Source organism: Pseudophryne corroboree, chromosome 4, assembly GCF_028390025.1.
Source record: "Pseudophryne corroboree isolate aPseCor3 chromosome 4, aPseCor3.hap2, whole genome shotgun sequence".
Lineage (NCBI taxonomy): Eukaryota > Metazoa > Chordata > Amphibia > Anura > Myobatrachidae > Pseudophryne > Pseudophryne corroboree.
Window position 1 is genome coordinate 774068257 of NC_086447.1, and position 24406 is coordinate 774092662.

The 24406-nt window shown below is 50.3% G+C and overlaps 1 protein-coding gene across 1 annotated transcript in view; it reads left to right on the plus strand.

Annotated features, from left to right (window-relative positions):
- Nucleotides 1–371: 371 nt before the first annotated feature.
- RD3 (RD3 regulator of GUCY2D) overlaps nt 372–24406 on the plus strand; it is a 97226-nt gene continuing 73191 nt past the window's right edge. The window contains exon 1 of the mRNA XM_063918256.1: nt 372–682. Within this exon, the coding sequence (XP_063774326.1) occupies nt 387–682 (296 nt within the window). The 5' untranslated portion in view covers nt 372–386. The remainder of the gene's footprint in view (nt 683–24406) is intronic.

A 24406-nucleotide genomic window follows, 5' to 3' on the forward strand; every position in this document is an offset into this window, starting at 1 on the left:
GGGTAACATCCCATCTTAAATAGAACTCCAATCTTAGTAAATGTACCGCTTAGAGTGAGTGTTGCAGAGATGGAGAAAAAGTCTGTCCATAAGAGTAGCCTGGACTTGTCCTGCCTAGCTCATAGGCCAAACTGCTGATGTGAGATGACAGGATCACAGTGAAAGGACTGGAAAGTGTTTCTGTGAAACAGATCACTAAGAGTTGGGTGCTTCCAGGCTCCAGTAATAACAAACTGATCTAATATCATCCAGAGTAGTAATGTTTTGTGGACAGAATAAATTCCAGCCATATGTTTTATGCACTTCTATAGAAAAAAGAAACTTAAGTTCTGATTAAGAACACTCTATGATGATTTGTGTATTTTAGGTACAATTCCTGGTGAGTGATGGCCCTTACATCCTGGTTTAGGTGGAATGAGTCTAATGTGAGACTTTCCCAGAGAAATCCCACGGACATGGTGGTAGAGACACTAATGATGGAGCTCAGCTGGCAGATGAAGCAAGCAGAGAAACAACAGCGTGAAAAGGAGAATGAATATCGCAAGATTAAGACAGGGGTGGACTACAGTTGGCTGGTTAGTTATCCAAAGCACAACTATGACATCAGCCCGGGAGAAAGGCTACAGCTGGAGGATACCTGCAGCAATATCCATCCATCATACTGCGGGCCTGTTATCCTCAGGTAATTAGCTTGCAGTGTTTCTACCAGAAAATTAGATTGTAATGTACATCTGGTAAAAGCTATTGTCATTTATTGGTAAAACACGTATAATAGAACTTGTGACATTGATACAAAAAGTTTTCCACCGTCAATAAATTCAAATGCAGTGGTTCCGCAGCTGGTGCAACACTAAACATGGAAGCACCATGATCCTAGTTACCAGGAGACATATTTACCATTAGGTAAAGTGAGTGTTCGAGAGAAATTTGGAGAGTTACGCATTGTAGAGCGAATTCCCTCACTGGCAATATCTATACTTAAACTGAGGTTGTGTGCAATAAGTTGTGGAACACAGATCCATTGTGGTATGCATAAAATAGGATTTTTATTACCTACAGGTTAATCCTTTTCTCGTAGTCCGTGGAAGATACTAGGGTCCACATTAGTACCATGGGGTATAGACGGATCCACCAGGAGCCATGGGCACTTTAAAAATGTTATAGTGTGGGCTGGCTCCTCCATCTATGCCCCTCCTTCCAGACTCAGTCTAGGAACTGTGCCCGAGGAGACGGACATACTTTGAGAGAAGGTTATAAAAGGATAGTGGCGAGATTCCGAACCAGCATACACAAACTAGAGGAAAGCTAAGCTAACCAAATTTTAAACCAGGAGCAGCAACAGCTGAACCAACAATACTTAACCAAGTAACAGTGCAGGAAGAAACGAAGCACTGGGCGGGCGCCTAGTATCCTCTACGGACTACGAGAAAAGGATTTACCTATTTTCTCTTACATCCTAGAGGATACTGGGGTCCACATTAGTACCATGGGGATGTACCAAAGCTCCCAACCGGATGGGAGAGTGCTGAGGTTCCTGCAGAACTGATTGACCAAACTGAAGGTCCGCAGAGGCCAAAGTATCGAACTTGTAGAACTTAACAAACGTGTTCGAACCTGACCAAGTAGCTACTCGGCAGAGCTGTAAAGCCGAGACACCCCGAGCACCCGCCCAGGAAGAACCCACCGACCTAGTAGAGTGGGCCTGTGCAGACTTTGGACAGAGCAAACCTATCGTGGAATAAGCATGCTGGATAGTAAGCCTGATCCAACATGCAATAGTCTGCTGCGAAGCAGGACACCCAATTTTATTGGGATCATAGAGAACAAACAGCGAGTGCGATTTCCGGTGACGAGCTGTCCGTTTCACATAGATCTTCAAAGCCCTCACCACATCCAAGGACTTTGCCGTAGCCAAGGTGTCGGTAAGCACCAGCACCACAATAGGTTGGTTGATATGAAACGCAGACACCACCTTTGGAAGAAAGTGCTGACGAGTTTTGAGTTCAGCCCTATCTTCAGAGCCGGATTAAGAGGGGGGCCCCGGGGGTAAGTACCCCGGGGCCCCCTTTTCAAAAGGGCCCCCCGAAGCCCCGCCACCCACCAGAGATCGGATCTCTGATCCGATCTGCTGTCCTGTGTTCCCGGCTCCCCACTTTACTGCCACTTGCGGCAGCTGGGCGCCGGCTGTCCCGGTTCTCCTCTGCATCAGCAAAACACCGGCGCCGCCCCCGTCACACACGCCTGCATTCACTAATCGGGTTAATCATGGCCGGCCGCAGCTCAATCTCCTGTCTCCGCCTCGCAGCATCTTCCTATGTCTGCTCCGATGTGACGCGCTATCGTCTCGTCTCCCGCCTGCCCCGCGCTCTCTCAGTCTCTGTGCCAGGCCATGAGGAGGTGGAGGAGCATGTTGCTCTTCTTGTGCAGTCTATTTACTTTTAATAATGGCGTGGCCTCTGCAGGGAATTGGGCAGCAGCTGTCAGCCTGTCAGAAGTACTGTCTCAGCGTGACTTCTGTAATGTAAGTAACCTGCTGCAGTCTGCAAGGGAAAGGAGGGGAGGGGGCCAGGCAGGAGGTGTATATAAGTAAAAATAATTAAGTACATTTTTAGGAGGGTGATATGATTAGAAAAACATAATTATTTTAACATATACAGTATTAAAAAGCTTATATATATATATATATATATATATATATATATATATATATATATACACACAAGAGAAAGATGGCACGGCACTCCAAGGCGACTTTTTAAATCATAACTCAGACGGCAGGAGTTATGATTTAAAAAGTCGCCTTGGAGTGCCGTGCCATCTTTCTCTTGTGTATTATACGCTTATTTGCAAAGGCACCCGGCGCACAGCTGCAGTTTGCTTATGGGAGAGCCGGTACCCTCTATTTGTATATATATATATATATATATATATAGTAAAACAGAATGGGCGGCACTCCGAGTCTTACTTCAAGTGAAAATAAAGTGCAACGACTTTTATTGGTCAAATACGCATGATCTACGTTTCGGGGTCGCAGCCCCGTCGTCAGGATAAGTGTACATGACATATAGTGCTGAATAAATACCTTAGTTACAGAATGACTCCTCCCGCCGGCGTTACCCACGCCGCCCGGATCCCGGCCGCTACATCCCGTCTCACCGGAAGTGACGTCGCGCCGGTCCGTCCAGCTGGCGTGATGACGCTGTGAACAAGGTTGCCATAGTTACTTGTAAACAGTGAATTCAAGATAGACAGTTCCGTCTAATTATACATTTCAAAAACTCAACATATTCTGTGTGCAATTGAACGGTGCTATGTGCCAATCGAAACAAATACATTCTGTGCAACTGGAAAAAATTAATAACGTGTTTAAAAACTACAGAGTATGTCAGTGCATATATATATATATTTAACTTATGGTTAAACCAAGTATAAAAACATTTTCTTCCACTTCCAGTGCTGACCTGCTTAGTCTCTAAATAGCGATCCAATAAAGGACCAAGTAAAAAAATTTAGGGATTAAGTACGCCTATAATAATAAATATAGCCCCTATTCATTTAAATAAATTTATCTAGGGGTAATTAACTTTATATAAAGCATGTGACAACTCTGATACATTAAGCTTCTCTGAGGCAGAGGCAGAAAGTATTCTGTTTAAAATTTCAGCGTTTGAAGCAGACAGCGTTGCCACCAAGGAAGATCTTTATAGAGACCTCCTGAAATTACACAAACGGGAAATTGATTTCCAATACCATGGTATGACTTTATCCGATTATTACAGGGCAAAGCAGATACCAAGAGGGTTCCGGATACATAATATGCCCACCATAGGAAGATACGATGTAACTTTCTGCAAGAAATGGATTTCGGTACTAAACAAGTGCTCAATGGATCTGCTATTGCTCGTGATAGAGGAGGCCACGAGAGAAATTAATAATACCAAGCAGAAAATTGAGGCATTTACCATTGAACATGGGATAACAACTTCTCCGTCCCCTGATTGGCTGGCCAAAATGGAGGGCGAACTGGAGCAATATAAAATCAACCTGATTAAATTCAAAAATCAAAAATTAGTAAAAGTACAACAGGACTATTCACAACACAGGGTTTACTCCTGGTTGTCGAATAGTACATTGAGACAGACCCCGGGACGTCAACAGTTCCCAAGACGACGTGAACAACGTCCAATATACTCAAGTACCTCGGCAAGTGAATTGGAAGATAATACCACCGGACGCAATCAACAGGCGGATGAAGTCCCTTTAGGGATACGAACCAGAGCTATAGCCGCAGGAAGAGGAGTGCGTTCACGAGGCGAGGGGGACAGACGAGGAGGAAGACGAGGTCCCAGAGCAAGCTCAAAACCCCCCAGGAGGGGACGCAATTAATTTTCAACCTTTCCACCAAGGAGTTAACGTCCACAGAAAATAAAGTCCTTAGCAAGGGTCTGGGCTTTATACCCACTAATTCTTTGGACCCAATGCAGTGGAAGATAGAGACATATAAATTGACACGTTCACTTAAGCTTAAGGAATTTTTTAATAAAACACCACCGGACTCTAGAACAGCATCAGCAGGAGACATCCCTGCACAGGTGAGCCACCTGAGTAAATCGGCATTTGAGCCTAGTTCAATTAACCCCTCCATTAGAACTTTCCAAAGGATGATGGATTCCTTGGACAGTGAACCGTGCATTAAACCACATCCAAATATGACCAGGGACGAGTTTAATGCTTTAAAGAATTTAGGCATGAGACGGGATATCGTCATTAGAAATGCCGATAAGGGGGGTGGTATAGTGGTGTTGGACACTGTACAGTATAAGAAAGAATGTGAAAGGCTACTCTCTGATCAAGTAACATATGGTTTTTTACAATCTGATCCGACGAGAGCCTTTAAACAAGAACTAGATTTATTGCTATCTAGAGCGGTATGTGAAGGTTTTATTTCTGTCTCGTTATCCAAGGCATTGTCAAGAGATCATCCTGTTGTACCTATCTTTTATTGTATTCCTAAACTGCACAAGGATGCACACAACCCTCCAGGCAGGCCTATAATTTCGGCCCGAGGATCGTTGTGTGAACCCTTGGCAGTTTTTTGTGACACATTTGCAACCTTGTATACAACAGACTAATACCCATTTAAAAGATACCTCTATGCTGTTAACCAAATTGGGCACGATAGGAATATTACCACCACATGCATGTTTGGCGTCAATAGACGTTACCAGTTTATATACATGTATCCCGCAGGAGGCTGGGGTAGAGGCAGTAAGACGCCTTATAACTAATAATCCACTTTACAAAGGCCCACATGTTGCATTTTTTCTGGAATTATTACAATTCACATTGACGCATAATTATTTTCTTTATGACAGGAGGTATTATATTCAACGCACCGGTTGTGCGATGGGGTCCTCTGTGGCCCCGTCCTTCGCAAACGCGTATATGTAAGAGGTGGAGAAGGATTTATTTTTGCAGGATAAATCTATAACGGAACATCTAAGAGGTTATTACAGATATATAGATGATATACTTATCCTGTGGACGGGTACACAGGGCCAATTAGTAGATATCATAGAAGGCCACAATCAATCATCTAGCCCTGTCAAATTTACCATGAAGATGGATAATTCTACCATTAGTTTCCTAGATGTTCAAATTGACATACAGGAGGGGAATATTAGTACATCCCTCTATGTTAAACCCACAGATAGAAATAATCTGCTTAAGTTTGACAGCTTTCACCCACGGGCAACAGTCGCTAGTTTACCATATTCCCAATATCTTAGGGTTTGTCGGATTAACAGCAAAGTAGAAACTAGGGACCTCGAGTTGACTAAAATGACAGAAAGGTTTTTAGAACGTGGATACCCAGCTGAGGAACTGCAGAAAGCCAAAAATAAAGTTCTTAAGATGACACGAGAACAATTATTGAAACCTAATCAAAAGAAATCGATGGAGGGCAAGTTCCCGTGGGTCACTCAATATAATTCTAGTAGCACTCACCTCTCTAGAAGAGTTAAACAATTATGGCCCATAGTGGCCTCAGATAAAGAACTAGGTGAGGTATTTAATTCTAGATTATTAATTAGTCATAAAAGGAATAAGAGCATAAGAGATTATGTTGTAAAAACTGACATTTCTGAATTTGAGAAGCCTAAACGACATTTCCTCAGTAAGAGACAAGGGTGTTTTAGATGTAGTGGCTGCACGACATGTAGCTATCTCACTCAAGGCGACAAATTCAGACACCCACATACAGGTAAACCTTTCAAGATTTTATACCCGTTGTCTTGCGACTCTAAATTTGTCGTATACCTCCTTACATGCCCATGCGGGTTATCATACGTGGGTAAAACGGATTGTGTCTTTAAGACACGAATGGCACAACACAGATACGCCATACGAGAGGCCATCAAAAGTGGCGACAGCGAGCAACCGGTGGCCAGGCATTTTGCTAAAGCTAAGCACAGCATGGCTACACTTAGATATATGATTATTGATCATGTGCCACAATCATTACGGGGTGGTGATAGATCTAAAAAACTGCTACAGCTGGAGTCCAGATGGATATATAGACTCAATACTACCCATCCCTATGGCCTTAATGATTCGTTGAATTTAAGATGCTTTATATAAAGTTAATTACCCCTAGATAAAATTATTTAAATGAATAGGGGCTATATTTATTATTATAGGCGTACTTAATCCCTAAATTTTTTTACTTGGTCCTTTATTGGATCGCTATTTAGAGACTAAGCAGGTCAGCACTGGAAGTGGAAGAAAATGTTTTTATACTTGGTTTAACCATAAGTTAAATATATATATATATATGCACTGACATACTCTGTAGTTTTTAAACACGTTATTAATTTTTTCCAGTTGCACAGAATGTATTTGTTTCGATTGGCACATAGCACCGTTCAATTGCACACAGAATATGTTGAGTTTTTGAAATGTATAATTAGACGGAACTGTCTATCTTGAATTCACTGTTTACAAGTAACTATGGCAACCTTGTTCACAGCGTCATCACGCCAGCTGGACGGACCGGCGCGACGTCACTTCCGGTGAGACGGGATGTAGCGGCCGGGATCCGGGCGGCGTGGGTAACGCCGGCGGGAGGAGTCATTCTGTAACTAAGGTATTAATTCAGCACTATATGTCATGTACACTTATCCTGACGACGGGGCTGCGACCCCGAAACGTAGATCATGCGTATTTGACCAATAAAAGTCGTTGCACTTTATTTTCACTTGAAGTAAGACTCGGAGTGCCGCCCATTCTGTTTTACTATATCTCTGGGCTGCTACCTGGAGGGAAGGCACCGTGAGCAAATCGCTTTTTTACAAAGGGCATGTGAGTGCCGGGTCATTCTGGACTCATATATATATATATATATATTATAATAGTGTTGGATGCTGGTGATCAGCAGCAGGGCCGGTTCCGGGGCTTCTGGCGCCCCGGGCGGCATTAGGGGGCGTGGCTTCATACAGGGGGCGTGGTCATTTACGCCCCCTGTACAGACTGAAATGATGTGCGGTGCGCGATGACCGCACAGCAAATGTCCTCTCCACGAAGGGAAACTAGACGCGTAGCGTCTAGTTCCCTTCGTGGAGAGGACCTTTGCTGTGCGGTGCGCGATGACGTCATCGCGCACCGCACAGTAAAGGACCTCTCCACGAAGGGAAACTAGACGCGTACGCGTCTAGTTTCCCTTCCCAGCGGCAGCGGGGGGGGGGCAGCGGCCAGCGGATCTTGCCCTGGTGCAGCGCCCTGCGCCCTCCGGAAGGCGGCGCCCCGGGCAAAAGTCCTGCTTCCCTGTGGCAAGATCCGCTACTGATCAGCAGCATCCCGACAGTTGAAATCCCGGCAAGAGCCAGTAAGTGTTCTTCTAACCCTCTCTCTCTACTCTATCCTAACCCTCCCTTTTAGGTGCCCAACCCTAACCTCCCCGGGTGTTGCCTAAACCTGAACCCCCTTCTCCGCACCCTAAAACTAACTGTGTGTCGTCCCCCCACCGCAGCCTAACCCTCCCCGCAACCTAAACCTAACCTTCCCTCCTGCACCCTAACCCGAATTCCCTGGGTGGTCGAGTAAACCTAACCCCTTCCCATCCCCGGCGTACTTACCTACCCCACTGTTTGGACATTCAGGATCCCAAGGGTCAGGATTCCGGCATCGGTGTTCTGTTCCCATTCAGGATTCAGTCGTCTGTTGGGATTCCATTGCGGGTATCTTGTGCATCGGGATCCTGACTGTCGGGATTTTAACCGCATATCTATCTATCTATCTACAGATACATATATATCTATATACACACACACACACACACACACACACACACATATATATATAATAAGAATTTACTTACCGATAATTCTATTTCTCATAGTCCGTAGTGGATGCTGGGGACTCCGTAAGGACCATGGGGAATAGCGGCTCCGCAGGAGACTGGGCACATCTAAAGAAAGCTTTAGGACTATCTGGTGTGCACTGGCTCCTCCCCCTATGACCCTCCTCCAAGCCTCAGTTAGGATACTGTGCCCGGACGAGCCTACACAATAAGGAAGGATTTTGAATCCCGGGTAAGACTCATACCAGCCACACCAATCACACCGTATAACCTGTGATCTGAACCCAGTTAACAGCATGATAACAGAGGAGCCTCTGAAAGATGGCTCACAACAATAATAACCCGATTTTTGTAACAATAACTATGTACAAGTATTGCAGACAATCCGCACTTGGGATGGGCGCCCAGCATCCACTACGGACTATGAGAAATAGAATTATCGGTAAGTAAATTCTTATTTTCTCTAACGTACTAAGTGGATGCTGGGGACTCCGTAAGGACCATGGGGATTATACCAAAGCTCCCAAACGGGCGGGAGAGTGCGGATGACTCTGCAGCACCAAATGAGAGAACTCCAGGTCCTCCTCAGCCAGGATATCAATTTTGTAGAATTTTACAAACGTATTTGCTCCTGACCAAGTAGCTGCTCGGCAAAGTTGTAAAGCCGAGACCCCTCGGGCAGCCGCCCAAGATGAGCCCACCTTCCTTGTGGAGTGGGCATTTACAGATTTTTGGCTGTGGCAGGCCTGCCACAGAATGTGCAAGCTGAATTGTACTACAAATCCAACGAGCAATAGTCTGCTTAGAAGCAGGAGCACCCAGCTTGTTGGGTGCATACAGGATAAACAGCGAGTCAGATTTCCTGACTCCAGCCGTCCTGGAAACATATATTTTCAGGGCACTGACAACGTCTAGCAACTTGGAGGCCTCCAAGTCCCTAGTAGCCGCAGGCACCACAAATAGGTTGGTTCAGGTGAAACGCTGAAACCACCTTGGGGAGAAACTGAGGACGAGTCCTCAATTCCGCCCTGTCCGAATGGAAAATCAGATAAGGGCTTTTTCAGGATAAAGCCGCCAATTCTGACACGCGCCTGGCCCAGGCCAGGGCCAACAGCATGACCACTTTTCATGTGAGATATTTTAACTCCACAGATTTAAGTGGTTCAAACCAATGTGACTTTTGGAACCCAAAACTACATTGAGATCCCAAAGTGCCACTGGAGGCACAAAAGGAGGCTGTATATGCAGTACCCCTTTTACAAACATCTGAACTTCAGGGACTGAAGCTAGTTCTTTTTGGAAGAAAATTGACAGGGCCGAAATTTGAACCTTAATGGACCCCAATTTCAGGCCCATAGACACTCCTGTTTGCAGGAAATGTAGGAATCGACCCAGTTGAATTTCCTCCGTCGGGCCTTACTGGCCTCGCACCACGCAACATATTTTCGCCAATTGCGGTGATAATGTTTTTGCGGTTACATCCTTCCTGGCTTTGATCAGGATAGGGATGACTTCATCCGGAATGCCTTTTTTCCTTCAGGATCCGGCGTTCAACCGCCATGCCGTCAAACGCAGCCGCGGTAAGTCTTGGAACAGACAGGGTCCTTGCTGGAGCAGGTCCCTTCTTAGAGGTAGAGGCCACGGATCCTCCGTGAGCATCTCTTGAAGTTCCGGTTACCAAGTCCTTCTTGGCCAATCCGGAACCACGAATATAGTGCTTACTCCTCTCCATCTTATCAATCTCAGTACCTTGGGTATGAGAGGCAGAGGAGGGAACACATACCCTGACTGGTACACCCACGGTGTTACCAGAGCGTCTACAGCTTATTGCCTGAGGGTCCCTGGACCTGGCGCAATACCTGTCGAGTTTTTAATCATGTGGAAGACTTCTGGGTGAAGTCCCCACTCTCCCGGGTGGAGGTCGTGCTGAGGAAGTCTGCTTCCCAGTTGTCCACTCCCGGAATGAATACTGCTGACAGTGCTATCACATGATTTTCCGCCCAGCGAAAAATCCTTGCAGCTTCTGTCATTGCCCTCCTGCTTCTTGTGCCACCCTGTCTGTTTACGTGGGTGACTGCCGTGATGTTGTCCGACTGGATCAACACCGGCTGACCTTGAAGCAGAGGTCTTGCTAAGCTTAGAGCATTGTAAATGTCCCTTAGCTTCAGGATATTTATGTGAAGTGATGTCTCCAGGCTTGACCATAAGCCCTGGATATTCCTTCCCTGTGTGACTGCTCCCCAGCCTCGCAGGCTGGCATCCGTGGTCACCAGGACCCAGTCCTGAATGCCTAATCTGCGTCCCTCTAGAAGATGAGCACTCTGCAACCACCACAGGAGGGACACCCTTGTCCTTGGTGACAGGGTTATCCGCTGATGCATCTGAAGATGTGACCCGGACCATTTGTCCAGCAGGTCCCACTGGAAAGTTCTTGCGTGGAATCTGCCGAATGGGATTGCTTCGTAGGAAGCCACCATTTTACCCAGAACCCTTGTGCATTGATGCACTGAGACTTGGCTCGGTTTTAGGAGGTTCCTGACTAGCTCGGATAACTCCCTGGCTTTCTCCTCCGGGAGAAACACCTTTTTCTGGACTGTGTCCAGGATCATCCCTAGGAACAGAAGACACGTCGTCGGAACCAGGTGCGATTTTGGAATATTGAGAATCCAATCGTGCTGCCGCAACACTACCTGAGATAGTGCTACACCGACCTCCAACTGTTCCCTGGATCTTACCCTTATCAGGGAATTGTCCAAGTAAGGGATAACTAAAATTCACTTCCTTCGAAGGAATATCATCATTTCGGCCATTACCTTGGTAAAGACCCGGGGTGCCGTGGACCATCCATACGGCAGCGTCTGAACTGATAGTGACAGTTCTGTACCATAAACCTGAGGTACCCTTGGTGAGAAGGGTAAATTTTGACATGAAGGTAAGCATCCTTGATGTCCCGAGACATCATGTAGTCCCCTTCTTCCAGGTTCGCAATCACTGCTCTGAGTGAATCAATCTTGAATTTGAACCTCTGTATGTAAGTGTTCAAAGATTTTAGATTTAGAATCGGTCTCACCGAGCCGTCCGGCTTCGGTACCACAACAGTGTGGAATAATACCCCGTTCCCTGTTGCAGGAGGGGTATCTTGATTATCACCTGCTGGGAATACAGCTTGTGAATGGCTTCCAAAACTGTCTCCCTGTCAGAAGGAGACATCGGTAAAGCCGACTTTAGGAAACGGCGAGGGGGAGACGTCTCGAATTCTAATTTGTACCCCTGAGATATCACCTGAAGGATCCAGGGGTCTACTTGCGAGTGAGCCCACTGCGCGCTGAAATTCATTGAGACGGGCCCCCCACCGTGCCTGATTCTGCTTGTAAAGCCCCAGCGTATACTGAGGGCTTGGCAGAGGCGGGAGAGGGTTTCTGTTCCTGGGAACTGGCTGATTTCTGCAGCCTTTTTCCTCTCCCTCTGTCACGGGGCAGAAATGAGGAACCTTTTGCCCGCTTGTCCACGAAAAGACTGCGCCTGATAATACGGCGTCTTCTCATGTTGAGAGGCGACCTGGGGTACAAACGTGGAATTCCCAGCTGTTGCCGTGGCCACCAGGTCTGAAAGACCGACCCCAAATAACTCCTCCCCTTAATAAAGCAATACTTCCAAATGCCGTTTGGAATACGCATCACCTGACCACTGACGTGTCCATAACCCTCTACTGGTAGAAATGGACAACGCGCTTAGACTTGATGCCAGTCGGCAAATATTCCGCTGTGCATCACGCATATATAGAAATGCATCTTTTAAATGCTCTATAGGCAAAAATATACTGTCCCTATCTAGGGTATCAATATTTTCAGTCAGGGAATCCGACCACGCCAACCCAGCACTGCACATCCAGGCTGAGGCGATTGCTGGTCGCAGTATAACACCAGTATGTGTGTAAATACCTTTTAGGATACCCTCCTGCTTTCTATCAGCAGGATCCTTAAGGGCGGCCATCTCAGGCGAAGGTAGAGCCCTTACAAGCGTGTGAGCGCTTTATCCACCCTAGGGGGTGTTTCCCAACGCACCCTAACCTCTGGCGGGAAAGGATATAATGCCAATAACATTTTAGAAATTATCAGTTGTTATCGGGGGAAACCCACGCATCATCACACACCTCATTTAATTTCTCAGATTCAGGAAAACTACAGGTAGTTTTTCCTCACCGAACATAATACCCCTTTTTTGGTGGTACTCGTATTATCAGAAATGTGTAAAACATTTTTCATTGCATCAATCATGTAACGTGTGGCCCTACTGGAAGTCACATTCGTCTCTTCACCGTCGACACTGGAGTCAGTATCCGTGTCGGCGTCTATATCTGCCATCTGAGGTAACGGGCGCTTTAGAGCCCCTGACGGCCTATGAGACGTCTGGACAGGCACAAGCTGAGTAGCCGGCTGTCTCATGTCAACCACTGTCTTTTATACAGAGCTGACACTGTCACGTAATTCCTTCCAACAGTTCATCCACTCAGGTGTCGACCCCCTAGGGGGTGACATCACTATTACAGGCAATCTGCTCCGTCTCCACATCATTTTTCTCCTCATACATGTCGACACAAAAGTACCGACATAAAGCACACACACAGGGAATGCTCTGATAGAGGACAGGACCCCACTAGCCCTTTGGGGAGACAGAGGGAGAGTTTGCCAGCACACACCAGAGCGCTATATATATACAGGGATAACCTTATATAAGTGTTTTTCCCCTTATAGCTGCTGTATAGTTAATACTGCGCCTAATTAGTGCCCCCCTCTCTTTTTTAACCCTTTCTGTAGTGTAGTGACTGCAGGGGAGAGCCAGGGGAGCTTCCCTCCAACGGAGCTGTGAGGGAAAATGGCGCCAGTGTGCTGAGGAGATAGGCTCCGCCCCTTTTTCGCGGACTTTTCTCCTGCTTTTTTATGGATTCTGGCAGGGGTTAAAATTCATCCATATAGCCCTGGGGGCTATATGTGATGTATTTTCGCCAGCCAAGGTGTTTTTATTGCGTCTCAGGGCGCCCCCCCCCAGCGCCCTGCACCCTCAGTGACCGAAGTGTGAAGTGTGCTGAGAGCAATGGCGCACAGCTGCAGTGCTGTGCGCTACCTTGTTGAAGACAGGACGTCTTCTGCCGCCGATTTTCCGGACCTCTTCTGCCTTCTGGCTCTGTAAGGGGGCCGGCGGCGCGGCTCTGGGACCCATCCAAGCTGGGCCTGTGATCGTCCCTCTGGAGCTAATGTCCAGTAGCCTAAGAAGCCCAATCCACTCTGCACGCAGGTGAGTTCGCTTCTTCTCCCCTTAGTCCCTCGATGCAGTGAGCCTGTTGCCAGCAGGACTCACTGAAAATAAAAAACCTAAACTAAAACTTTCACTAAGAAGCTCAGGAGAGCCCCTAGTGTGCACCCTTCTCGTTCGGGCACAGAGATCTAACTGAGGCTTGGAGGAGGGTCATAGGGGGAGGAGCCAGTGCACACCAGATAGTCCTAAAGCTTTCTTTAGATGTGCCCAGTCTCCTGCGGAGCCGCTATTCCCCATGGTCCTTACGGAGTCCCCAGCATCCACTTAGGACGTTAGAGAAATATATATATATATATATATATATATATATATACACACACACACACACATATATATATATATATATATATATATATATATATACACACACACACACACACACACACACACACAATGTATATATTTATATATATATCTATATATCTATATATATATATATATATGTATATATATACTAGGTGATTCATCGCGCCCTACGGGCGCTCTTCACACCGTCGTAAGGGGCTACGCCCCGGTAAACTCAACAGAAAAGTGAAGGAGTAGAATAGTAGATGGTGAAGTTGTGGTGGAATGGTGTGTTTGGAGGGTGCGTCTATTGTGTTTTTGTGGTAGCGGTGGGTGAATTGTTTATGTGTGTGGCAAAGTGAAGTGGATGTGGTGTTAGGGTGTTTGTTGGGGGTAGAGGTGTGTTATGTTAGCAGATGTTGGAGTTAGAATTGGCGTATTAGTGGCTTTAGGCTATGGGGGTAGTCTTGTGGGGTAGCTGGTGTTTTAATGGTTTGACTGAATTAGTTGGGTGCAGAGGGAGGGTGGTGGGTGTGCGATAGGGTTAGGGTGGTGTGTGGCTGGATTGTGGAGGGTGTTGAAGGGAATGTGTGTGGTGGAGTGTTTTTTGTGAAGGGTACGTAGTTTGGCGTGTGGTTTTATGAAATGCTGTGGGTAATGATTTATGGTCCTTGGGCAAGTGTGTGGAGAGGGGTCACTGCCTGTATATGTTTTTGCGTAGGGGTGAGGGATGGTGGTGGTGATAGGAGGTGTAGTGTGGGATGGAGTTGGGTGGCAGGGGGATGGGTGAGAGGGTTTAAAGTTGGCATGGGTGGAGGAGGTCCACATAGGATGGGTGGTTGGATGGTGGAGGGTTTTTGTGAGGGGGGGGAAGGGAGGGGAAAGGGCAGTGGAGGGTGCGTGCGTGTTGTTAGGAGTATGGAGGGTGAGTGTGTGCGTGGGGGGAGGAGTGGAAGGTGCGGCCGTGTTGTTAGGAGTGTGGAGGGTGAGTGTGTGCATGTGTAGGGGGGGAGGGGAAAGTGGAGGGTGTGGGCGTGTGTGTGTGTGTGTGTGTAGGGGGGAGGGGAAGTGAAGTGGAGGGTGCGGGCGTGTTGGTAGGAGTGTGGAGGGTGAGTGTGTGTGGTTGGGGGGAGGGGAAAGTGAAGTGGAGGGTGCGTGCGTGTTGGTAGGAGTGTGGAGGGTGAGTGTGTGTGTGTGTTGGGGGGAGGGGAAAGTGAAGTGGAGGGTGCGGGCGTGTTAGTAGGAGTGTGGAGGGTGAGTGTGTGCATGTGTAGGGGGGGAGGGGAAAGTGGAGGGTGTGGGCGTGTGGAGGGTGTGTGTGTGTGTAGGGGGGAGGGGAAAGTGAAGTGGAGGGTGCGTGCGTGTTGGTAGGAGTGTGGAGGGTGAGTGTGTGTGTGTGTTGGGGGGAGGGGAAAGTGAAGTGGAGGGTGCGGGCGTGTTAGTAGGAGTGTGGAGGGTGAGTGTGTGCATGTGTAGGGGGGGAGGGGAAAGTGGAGGGTGTGGGCGTGTGGAGGGTGTGTGTGTGTGTGTGTGTGTGTAGGGGGGAGGGGAAAGTGAAGTGGAGGGTGCGTGCGTGTTGGTAGGAGTGTGGAGGGTGAGTGTGTGTGTGTGTTGGGGGGAGGGGAAAGTGAAGTGGAGGGTGCGTGCGTGTTGGTAGGAGTGTGGAGGGTGAGTGTGTTGGGGGGAGGGGAAAGTGAAGTGGAGGGTGCGTGCGTGTTGGTAGGAGTGTGGAGGGTGAGTGTGTGTGTGTGTTGGGGGGAGGGGAAAGTGAAGTGGAGGGTGCGTGCGTGTTGGTAGGATTGTGGAGGGTGAGAGTGTGTGTGTAGGGGGGGGGAGGGGAAAGTGAAGTGGAGGGTGCGTGCGCATTGTTAGAAGTGTGTGTAAGGTAGAAGTGGTTACAGTGTATGTGGTGATAGGTGTTGGTATGTGTGGGGCCATGAGGCTGCTACTTGTTTCCCCCCTTGTGATGGACAGGGTGCGAGTGGGGCTTGGTGCAAGTGGTAGGATGGGTGATATGGGGGGCACGTCATACGCAAGTGGGTGAGTGGGGGCGCTGTCTGCACAACACGGGGTAACAGTAACACAGGCCATAGCTGTACATGCGGCATCACCCTGACAGCACGCCACACCTGACTCTGTACCAGCGCTATCTCTGTCGCTGCTGCTGGCTCGGACCAGACGACCCTGCTGGACGTTTGGAAACAGACAGATTCGTGGGGTCGGAGGCAGCAGCGGTGAGAGAGATAACGCTGGTACAGAGTCAGGTGCGGCGTGCTGTCAGGGTGATGCCGCATGTACGGCTATGGGCAGTGTCACCTCGTGTTGCGGACGGCGGGTCCCGGGCAGCATGTCAGTGGCTGCATGTGGGAACAGGCGACAGGCTGGTGCAGAGGGAGGGGTGTGGGGTGCGGGTGTCAGTGGGCTCCCGGGCAGTGTGTCCCGTCTGTGGCATCGGTGGCTGGATGCTCTGCTCCCCCCACCGCCGGATCCGATCCCTGCGGCACACAGCCGCAGCAGCCTCTGCTCCCCCGCATCGCCGGCTCCGATCCCCGCGGCACACAGCCGCAGCGGCCTCTGCTCCCCCGCACCGCCGGCTCCGATGCCCGCGTCACACAGCCGCAGCGGCCTCTGCTCCCTCCACCGCCGGCTCCGATTCCCGCGGCAAACAGCCGCAGCGGCCTCTGCTCCCCCGCACCGCCGGCTCCGATCCCCGCGGCACACAGCTGCAGCGGCCTCTGCTCCCTCCACCGCCGGCCAGTGTGTGCAGCGGTAGTGGGGAGCGGTGTGTGCGGCCGGGGTGTGGAGGGCGTTTAGTTGTGAGTGTGTGGCCGCGTCTGCAATCTTAAAGAGGTTAGCGGCGGCCTCGGTTGCGGGTGTGTGTCCCGCCGTGGTGGGGAAGGTGGGTGTTTGCAGGGGAAGGGTGGTGTGGGGTGCGCCTGGCTAGGTGGCCATGCTTACCTGGCAGTGTGGGGCGTCAGTGCGCTGCTGGCTTGTGGCAGGGAATGGTGGGTGGAATCTCTGGCTGGTGCTCCCTTCTGCTATTGGTGTGTGCTGTGCTGACACTGGGACAGGGCAGGAGCTGCTAAGTCCGCCCAGGTCTGTGACTCCACCCAGCGTTAGAAATGCAGCCACAGAGTCACAGGGCTAATATATAGGAGATATACATAAAACACATACATATACAGACATATATCTGATCTGTTCAATATGTTAAAATATGGATGTTTTTTTTATAATCATATCACCCTCCTAAAAATGTATTGACTTATTATGACATATTTATACATTATAGAAATTATATAAGCCTCCACAATTTCTGTACTTCCTGATGCCAGGCGTGCGCTCCCCAAATGCTGTATGGAGTTCTCAAGTGACGTCTGTGTCCCAGCGATGCTGAAGCAACGTCACCGCATATTCGGCGCTGATGGGTAATCTATGGAGCAGTACTCCTGGCGTGTGCTCTAATATAGATTTTAACCTTATCTAAGGTGACTCTCTTTTGGTCAATGCTGAGCGATTCTCTGTATGCAGTTATAGCAGACAGGTGGCTGATTTATCGGATGTAGTAGTTACAGTATAAAGGGGCAGCCATGGGCAACGTCTCCACTGGGTCATTGCTCCACTTTTTTCACTGCTTAGTACATCTCCCCCATAGAGTTATTTATATAGATCCGGAAATGACGCCATGTGTGTTCCAGGGTAGACATTGGTCCACATTTTGGCCCCAAACTTTGATTGCTTGTGAGGTATATAAGGACCTATTAGACAGTATCTAGTTTGTGGCTTGATCCCCATGGACTATGGGGGTCATTCCGAGTTGTTCGCTCGTTGCTGATTTTCGCAACGGAGCGATTAAGGCTAAAATACGCATGCGCATGGTACGCAGTGCGCATGCGCTAAGTATTTTAGCACAAAACTTAGTAGATTTACTCACGTCCGAACGAAGACTTTTCATCGTTGAAGTGATCGGAGTGTGATTGACAGGAAAGGGGTGTTTCTGGGCGGAAACTGGCTGTTTTCTGGGAGTGTGCGGAAAAACGCAGGGGTGTCAGGGAAAAACGCGGGAGTGTCTGGAGAAAACGGGGAGTGGCTGGCCGAACGCTGGACATGTGTGTGACTTCAAACCAGGAACGAAATGGCCTGAGCTGATCGCAATCTGTGAGTAGGTCTGGAGCTACTCAGATACTTCTAAGAAATTTCTATTCGCAATTCTGCTAATCTTTCGTTCACTATTCTGCTAAGCTAAGATACACTCCCAGAGGGCGGCGGTCTAGCATGTGCAATGCTGCTAAAAGCAGCTAGCGAGCAAACAACTCGGAATGACCCCCTATATGCTGTATTGAATTGTTGTACCTCCTGAGGACGGTCCTGATTGGACCGAAACGTTGAGGATTGCTACTATTTGCTGGATATATAAGCAATAAACCAACAGTCTTTCTGTGTGCAATTTAATCTGGTGAGAGCCCCTTTTCTTCTCTCTCTCTCTCATACATATATTATTTATAGGTGATGCTAGACTCTCACCCTGACTGGTTTTATTTATTACTAGGTGATTTATCGCGCCCTACGGGCGCTCTTCACACCGTCGTAAGGGGCTACGCCCCGGTAAACTCAACAGAAAAGTGAAGGAGTAGAATAGTAGATGGTGAAGTTGTAGTGGAATGGTGTGTTTGGAGGGTACGTCTATTGTGTTTTTGTGGTAGCGGTGGGTGAATTGTTTATGTGTGTGGCAAAGTGAAGTGGATGTGGTGTTAGGGTGTTTGTTGGGGGTAGAGGTGTGTTATGTTAGCAGATGTTGGAGTTAGAATTGGCGTATTAGTAGCTTTAGGCTATGGGGGTAGTCTTGTGGGGTAGCTGGTGTTTTAATGGTTTGACTGAATTAGTTGGGTGCAGAGGGAGGGCGGTGGGTGTGCGATAGGGTAGGGTGGTGTGTGGCTGGATTGTGGAGGGTGTTGAAGGGAATGTGTGTGGTGGAGTGTTTTTTGTGAAGGGTAAGTAGTTTGGCGTGTGGTTTTATGAAATGCTGTGGGTAATGATTTATGGTCCTTGGGCAAGTGTGTGGAGAGGGGTCACTGCCTGTATATGTTTTTACGTAGGGGTGAGGGATGGTGGTGGAGATAGGAGGTGTAGTGTGGGATGGAGTTGGGTGGCAGGGGGATGGGTGAGAGGGTTTAAAGTTGGCATGGGTGGAGGAGGTCCACATAGGATGGGTGGTTGGATGGTGGAGGGTTTTTGTGGGGGGGGGGGGGGGGGAGGGGAAAGGGCAGTGGAGGGTGCGTGCGTGTTGTTAGGAGTATGGAGGGTGAGTGTGTGCGTGGGGGGAGGAGTGGAGGGTGCGGCCGTGTTGTTAGGAGTGTGGAGGGTGAGTGTGTGCATGTGTAGGGGGGGAGGGGAAAGTGGAGGGTGTGGGTGTGTGTGTGTGTGTGTGTGTAGGGGGGAGGGGAAAGTGAAGTGGAGGGTGCGGGCGTGTTGGTAGGAGTGTGGAGGGTGAGTGTGTGTGGTTGGGGGAGGGGAAAGTGAAGTGGAGGGTGCGTGCGTGTTGGTAGGAGTGTGGAGGGTGAGTGTGTGTGTGTGTTGGGGGGAGGGGAAAGTGAAGTGGAAGGTGCGGGCGTGTTAGTAGGAGTGTGGAGGGTGAGTGTGTGCATGTGTAGGGGGGGAGGGGAAAGTGGAGGGTGTGGGCATGTGGAGGGTGTGTGTGTGTGTAAGGGGGAGGGGAAAGTGAAGTGGAGGGTGCGTGCGTGTTGGTAGGAGTGTGGAGGGTGAGTGTGTGTGTGTGTTGGGGAAAGTGAAGTGGAGGGTGCGGGCGTGTTAGTAGGAGTGTGGAGGGTGAGTGTGTGCATGTGTAGGGGGGGGAGGGGAAAGTGGAGGGTGTGGGCGTGTGGAGGGTGTGTGTGTGTGTAGGGGGGAGGGGGAGGGGAAAGTGAAGTGGAGGGTGCGTGCGTGTTGGTAGGAGTGTGGAGGGTGAGTGTGTGTGTGTGTTGGGGGGAGGGGAAAGTGAAGTGGAGGGTGCGGGCGTGTTAGTAGGAGTGTGGAGGGTGAGTGTGTGCATGTGTAGGGGGGGAGGGGAAAGTGGAGGGTGTGGGCGTGTGGAGGGTGTGTGTGTGTGTAAGGGGGAGGGGAAAGTGAAGTGGAGGGTGCGTGCGTGTTGGTAGGAGTGTGGAGGGTGAGTGTGTGTGTGTGTTGGGGGGAGGGGAAAGTGAAGTGGAGGGTGCGTGCGTGTTGGTAGGAGTGTGGAGGGTGAGTGTGTTGGGGGGAGGGGAAAGTGAAGTGGAGGGTGCGTGCATGTTGGTAGGAGTGTGGAGGGTGAGTGTGTGTGTGTGTGTTGGGGGGAGGGGAAAGTGAAGTGGAGGGTGCGTGTGTGTTGGTAGGATTGTGGAGGGTGAGAGTGTGTGTGTAGGGGGGGAGGGGAAAGTGAAGTGGAGGGTGCGTGCGCATTGTTAGAAGTGTGTGTAAGGTAGAAGTGGTTGCAGTGTATGTGGTGATAGGTGTTGGTATGTGTGGGGCCATGAGGCTGCTACTTGTTTCCCCCCTTGTGATGGACAGGGTGCAAGTGGGGCTTGGTGCAAGTGGTAGGATGGGTGATATGGGGGGCACGTCATACGCAAGTGGGTGAGTGGGGGCGCTGTCTGCACAACACGGGGTAACAGTAACACAGGCCATAGCTGTACATGCGGCATCACCCTGACAGCACGCCACACCTGACTCTGTACCAGCGCTATCTCTGTCGCTGCTGCTGGCTCGGACCCGACGACTCTGCTGGACGTTTGGAAACAGACAGATTCGTGGGGTCGGAGGCAGCAGCGGTGAGAGAGATAACGCTGGTACAGAGTCAGGTGCGGCGTGCTGTCAGGGTGATGCCGCATGTACGGCTATGGGCAGTGTTACCCAGTGTTGCGGACGGCGGGTCCCGGGCAGCGTGTCAGTGGCTGCATGTGGGAACAGGCGACAGGCTGGTGCAGAGGGAGGGGTGTGGGGTGCGGGTGTCAGTGGGCTCCCGGGCAGTGTCCCCCGTCTGTGGCATCGGTGGCTGGATGCTCTGCTCCCCCCACCGCCGGCTCCGATCCCCGCGGCAAACAGCCGCAGCGGCCTCTGCTCCCCCGCACCGCCGGCTCCGATCCCCGCGTCACACAGCCGCAGCGGCCTCTGCTCCCCCGCACCGCCGGCTCCGATCCCCGCGGCACACAGCCGCAGCGGCCTCTGCTCTCTCCACCGCCGGCTCCGATTCCCGCGGCACACAGCCGCAGCGGCCTCTGCTCCCTCCACCGCCGGCTCCGATCCCCGCGGCACACAGCCGCAGCGGCCTCTGCTCCCTCCACCGCCGGCTCCGATCCCCGCAGCACACAGCCGCAGCGGCCTCTGCTCTCCCCACCACCGGCCCCGATCCCCGGGTCATACATCCGCAGCGGCCTCTGCTCCCTCCACCGCCGGCCAGTGTGTGCAGCGGGAGGGGGGAGCGGTGTGTGCGGCCGGGGTGTGGAGGGCGTTTAGTTGCGAGTGTGTGGCCGCGTCTGCAATCTTAAAGAGGTTAGCGGCGGCCTCGGTTGCGGGTGTGTGTCCCGCCGTGGTGGGGAAGGTGGGTGTTTGCAGGGGAAGGGTGGTGTGGGGTGCGCCTGGCTAGGTGGCCATGCTTACCTGGCAGTGTGGGGCGTCAGTGCGCTGCTGGCTTGTGGCAGGGAATGGTGGGTGGAATCTCTGGCTGGTGCTCCCTTCTGCTTATTGGTGTGTTCTGTGCTGACACTGGGACAGGGCAGGAGCTGCTAAGTCCGCCCAGGTCTGTGACTCCACCCAGCGTTAGAAATGCAGCCACAGAGTCACAGGGCTAATATATAGGAGATTATTTATTACCAGTTATTTGTATAGTATACACATATTCTGCAGCGCGTTACAGAGAATATTTACCCATTCACATCAGTCCCTGCCCCAGTGGAGCTTACAATCTATATTACCTACCACGTGTACACGCACACATTCTCGCTAGGGTTAATATTGGTGGTCATTCCGAGTTGTTCGCTCGGTAATTTTCTTCGCATCGCAGCGATTTTCCACTAATTGCGCATGCGCAATGTTCGCACTGCGACTGCGCCAAGTAAATTTGCTGAAGATTGGTATTTTACTCACGGCATTACGAGGTTTTTTCTTCGTTCTGGAGATCGGAGTGTGATTGACAGGAAGTGGGTGTTTCTGGGCGGAAACTGGACGTTTTATGGGTGTGTGTGAAAAAACGCTACCGTTTCTGTGAAAAACGCGGGAGTGGCTGGAGAAACGGGGGTGTGTCTGGGCGAACGCTGGGTGTGTTTGTGACGTCAAACCAGGAACGACAAGCACTGAACTGATTGCACTGGAAGAGTAAAGGGCCCTACACACTGGCCGATTTTCGGAAAGATATGAACGATCTCGTTCATAAATGAACGAGAACTCGTTCATATCTTTCAGTGTGGAGACTCCAGCGATGACCGATGCGCGTCCCCGCGCTCGTTCATCGCTGGTCTCCCGTCGGCTGTGCATGCAGGCCAATATGGACGATCTCGTCCATATTTGCCTGCACTTCAATGCAGCCGCGTGACGGGGGGAGTGAAGAAACTTCACTCCCCCCGTCACTGCCCCCCCGCCGCCGGGTCGCTCGTCGGCCGTATCCGCCGTCGGGCAGCTCGGCGGCGGGTCGGCCAGTGAGTAGGGCCCTTAAGTCTCGAACTACTCAGAAACTGCACAGAGAAGTCTTTTCACAATATTGCGAATCTTTCGTTCGCAATTTTGATAAGCTAAGATTCACTCCCTGGAGGCGGCGGCTTAGCGTGTGCAATGCTGCTAAAAGCAGCTTGCGAGCGAACAACTCGGAATGAGGGCCATTGTTGGGAGCCAATTAAAATTAACCTATCAGTATATTTTTGGATTGTTGGAGGAATCTGGAGCACCTGGAGGAAACCTACACAAGTATGAGAAAAATATACAAACTACACAGTTAGGTCCATGGTGGGAATTGAACCACTGACAACGACAACTGCTGTGAAGCAGTAATGCTAACCGTTACGCCATCTGTACTGCCCACGGAGCTAGAATTTTTTTTCCCGTTGTGCACACCCTAATGTAATGTGCTGTGCATGCCACGCAGGGCTGCTGAGCCTGGGCAGCAATAGCAGCTGTCCAATAGTGGGTTGGGTTGTAAGTGGCTATAGGCAGGACAGCTGAGCGACGGCTCAGCTGTCCAATAATCCGTGAAGCAGTAGCCTGCGGCTCAGTCATTGGCAGGCTGCAGGGCACTAGGAGGAAGATTGTGGAGTGAGGGGGTTTGTGTGGACTCAGAGCCAGCGCCCAGCGGAGTGTTTGTAGAGAGGGGAACGCTAGCTCTCCTATTATATCTGTGACAGCAACCTGCCAGCAAAGTAAAAAAAAGTAAGGCTGGCTGTACTTAAAGTTTAGGTTCTGGGTAATTATATATATATATATATATATATATATATATATATAGAATATGTTTTAGATCTTAGGGCCCCCCGTCTTAAGTACCCCGGGCCCCCTGAAGCCTTAATCCAGCTCTGCCTATCTTCATGAAAAATCAAATAGGGGCTTTTGTTAGACACACCCTCAGCTCAGACACACACCTCGCAGAAGCCAAGGCCAACAGTGTGACGGCCTTCCATGTAAGAAACTTGACGTCAACGTCCTGTAAAGGCTCAAACCAATCCGACTGCAGGAAATCTCAAGGTGCCGTAGGAGGCACAAAGGGAGGTTGGATGTGCAGAACCCCCTTCAAAAATGTCTGAACCTCAGGAAGAGAAGCCAGTTGATTCTTGGAAGAAAATGGATAAGGCCGAAATCTGGGCCTTTATGGAGCCCGGACAGGTGTAGTATGTTATGACAGCGGTCGGGCTCCCGGCGGCCAGTATACCGGCACCGGAATACCCACAGCTGGGTGACGCTATCTATTCTCCCTCCAGGGGGGTCGTGGACCCCCAAGAGGGAGAAAAGCTGTCGGTGTGCCAGCGGTCGGGATTCTGGCACCGGTATACTGGTCGTCGGGAGCCCGGCCGCCGGCAAACTGAAGACCACCCAGCTAGGGAGGCCAATCCCGGGATCGGGATCGGCGGGATCCCGGGATTTGGGCCCAAAAATGCCGGGATTTGAATCCCGGGATTGGGGACTCCAATCACGGGATTCAAGGGATTACAGTGCGCATGTGCGGGAGGGTTGGAAGCGGCGCGGGAGGGCGGGTGGGTGTAAGTAATAACACTTACTATCAGGCGGCCGCGGCAGCCATGGACACGCTGAACGCAGCGGCAATTCAAATGAAGCGCCGGCTGCCAGCCAATCAGAGCTGGCGGACCGGCAGCCAATCAGGGAAGCTGCCGCAGCAGCGGCAGCCAATCAGGAGCGACTGCTGCGGCAGCTTCCCTGATTGGCTGCCGGTCCGCCAGCTCTGATTGGCTGGCTGGCGGCCAGCGCTTCATTTGA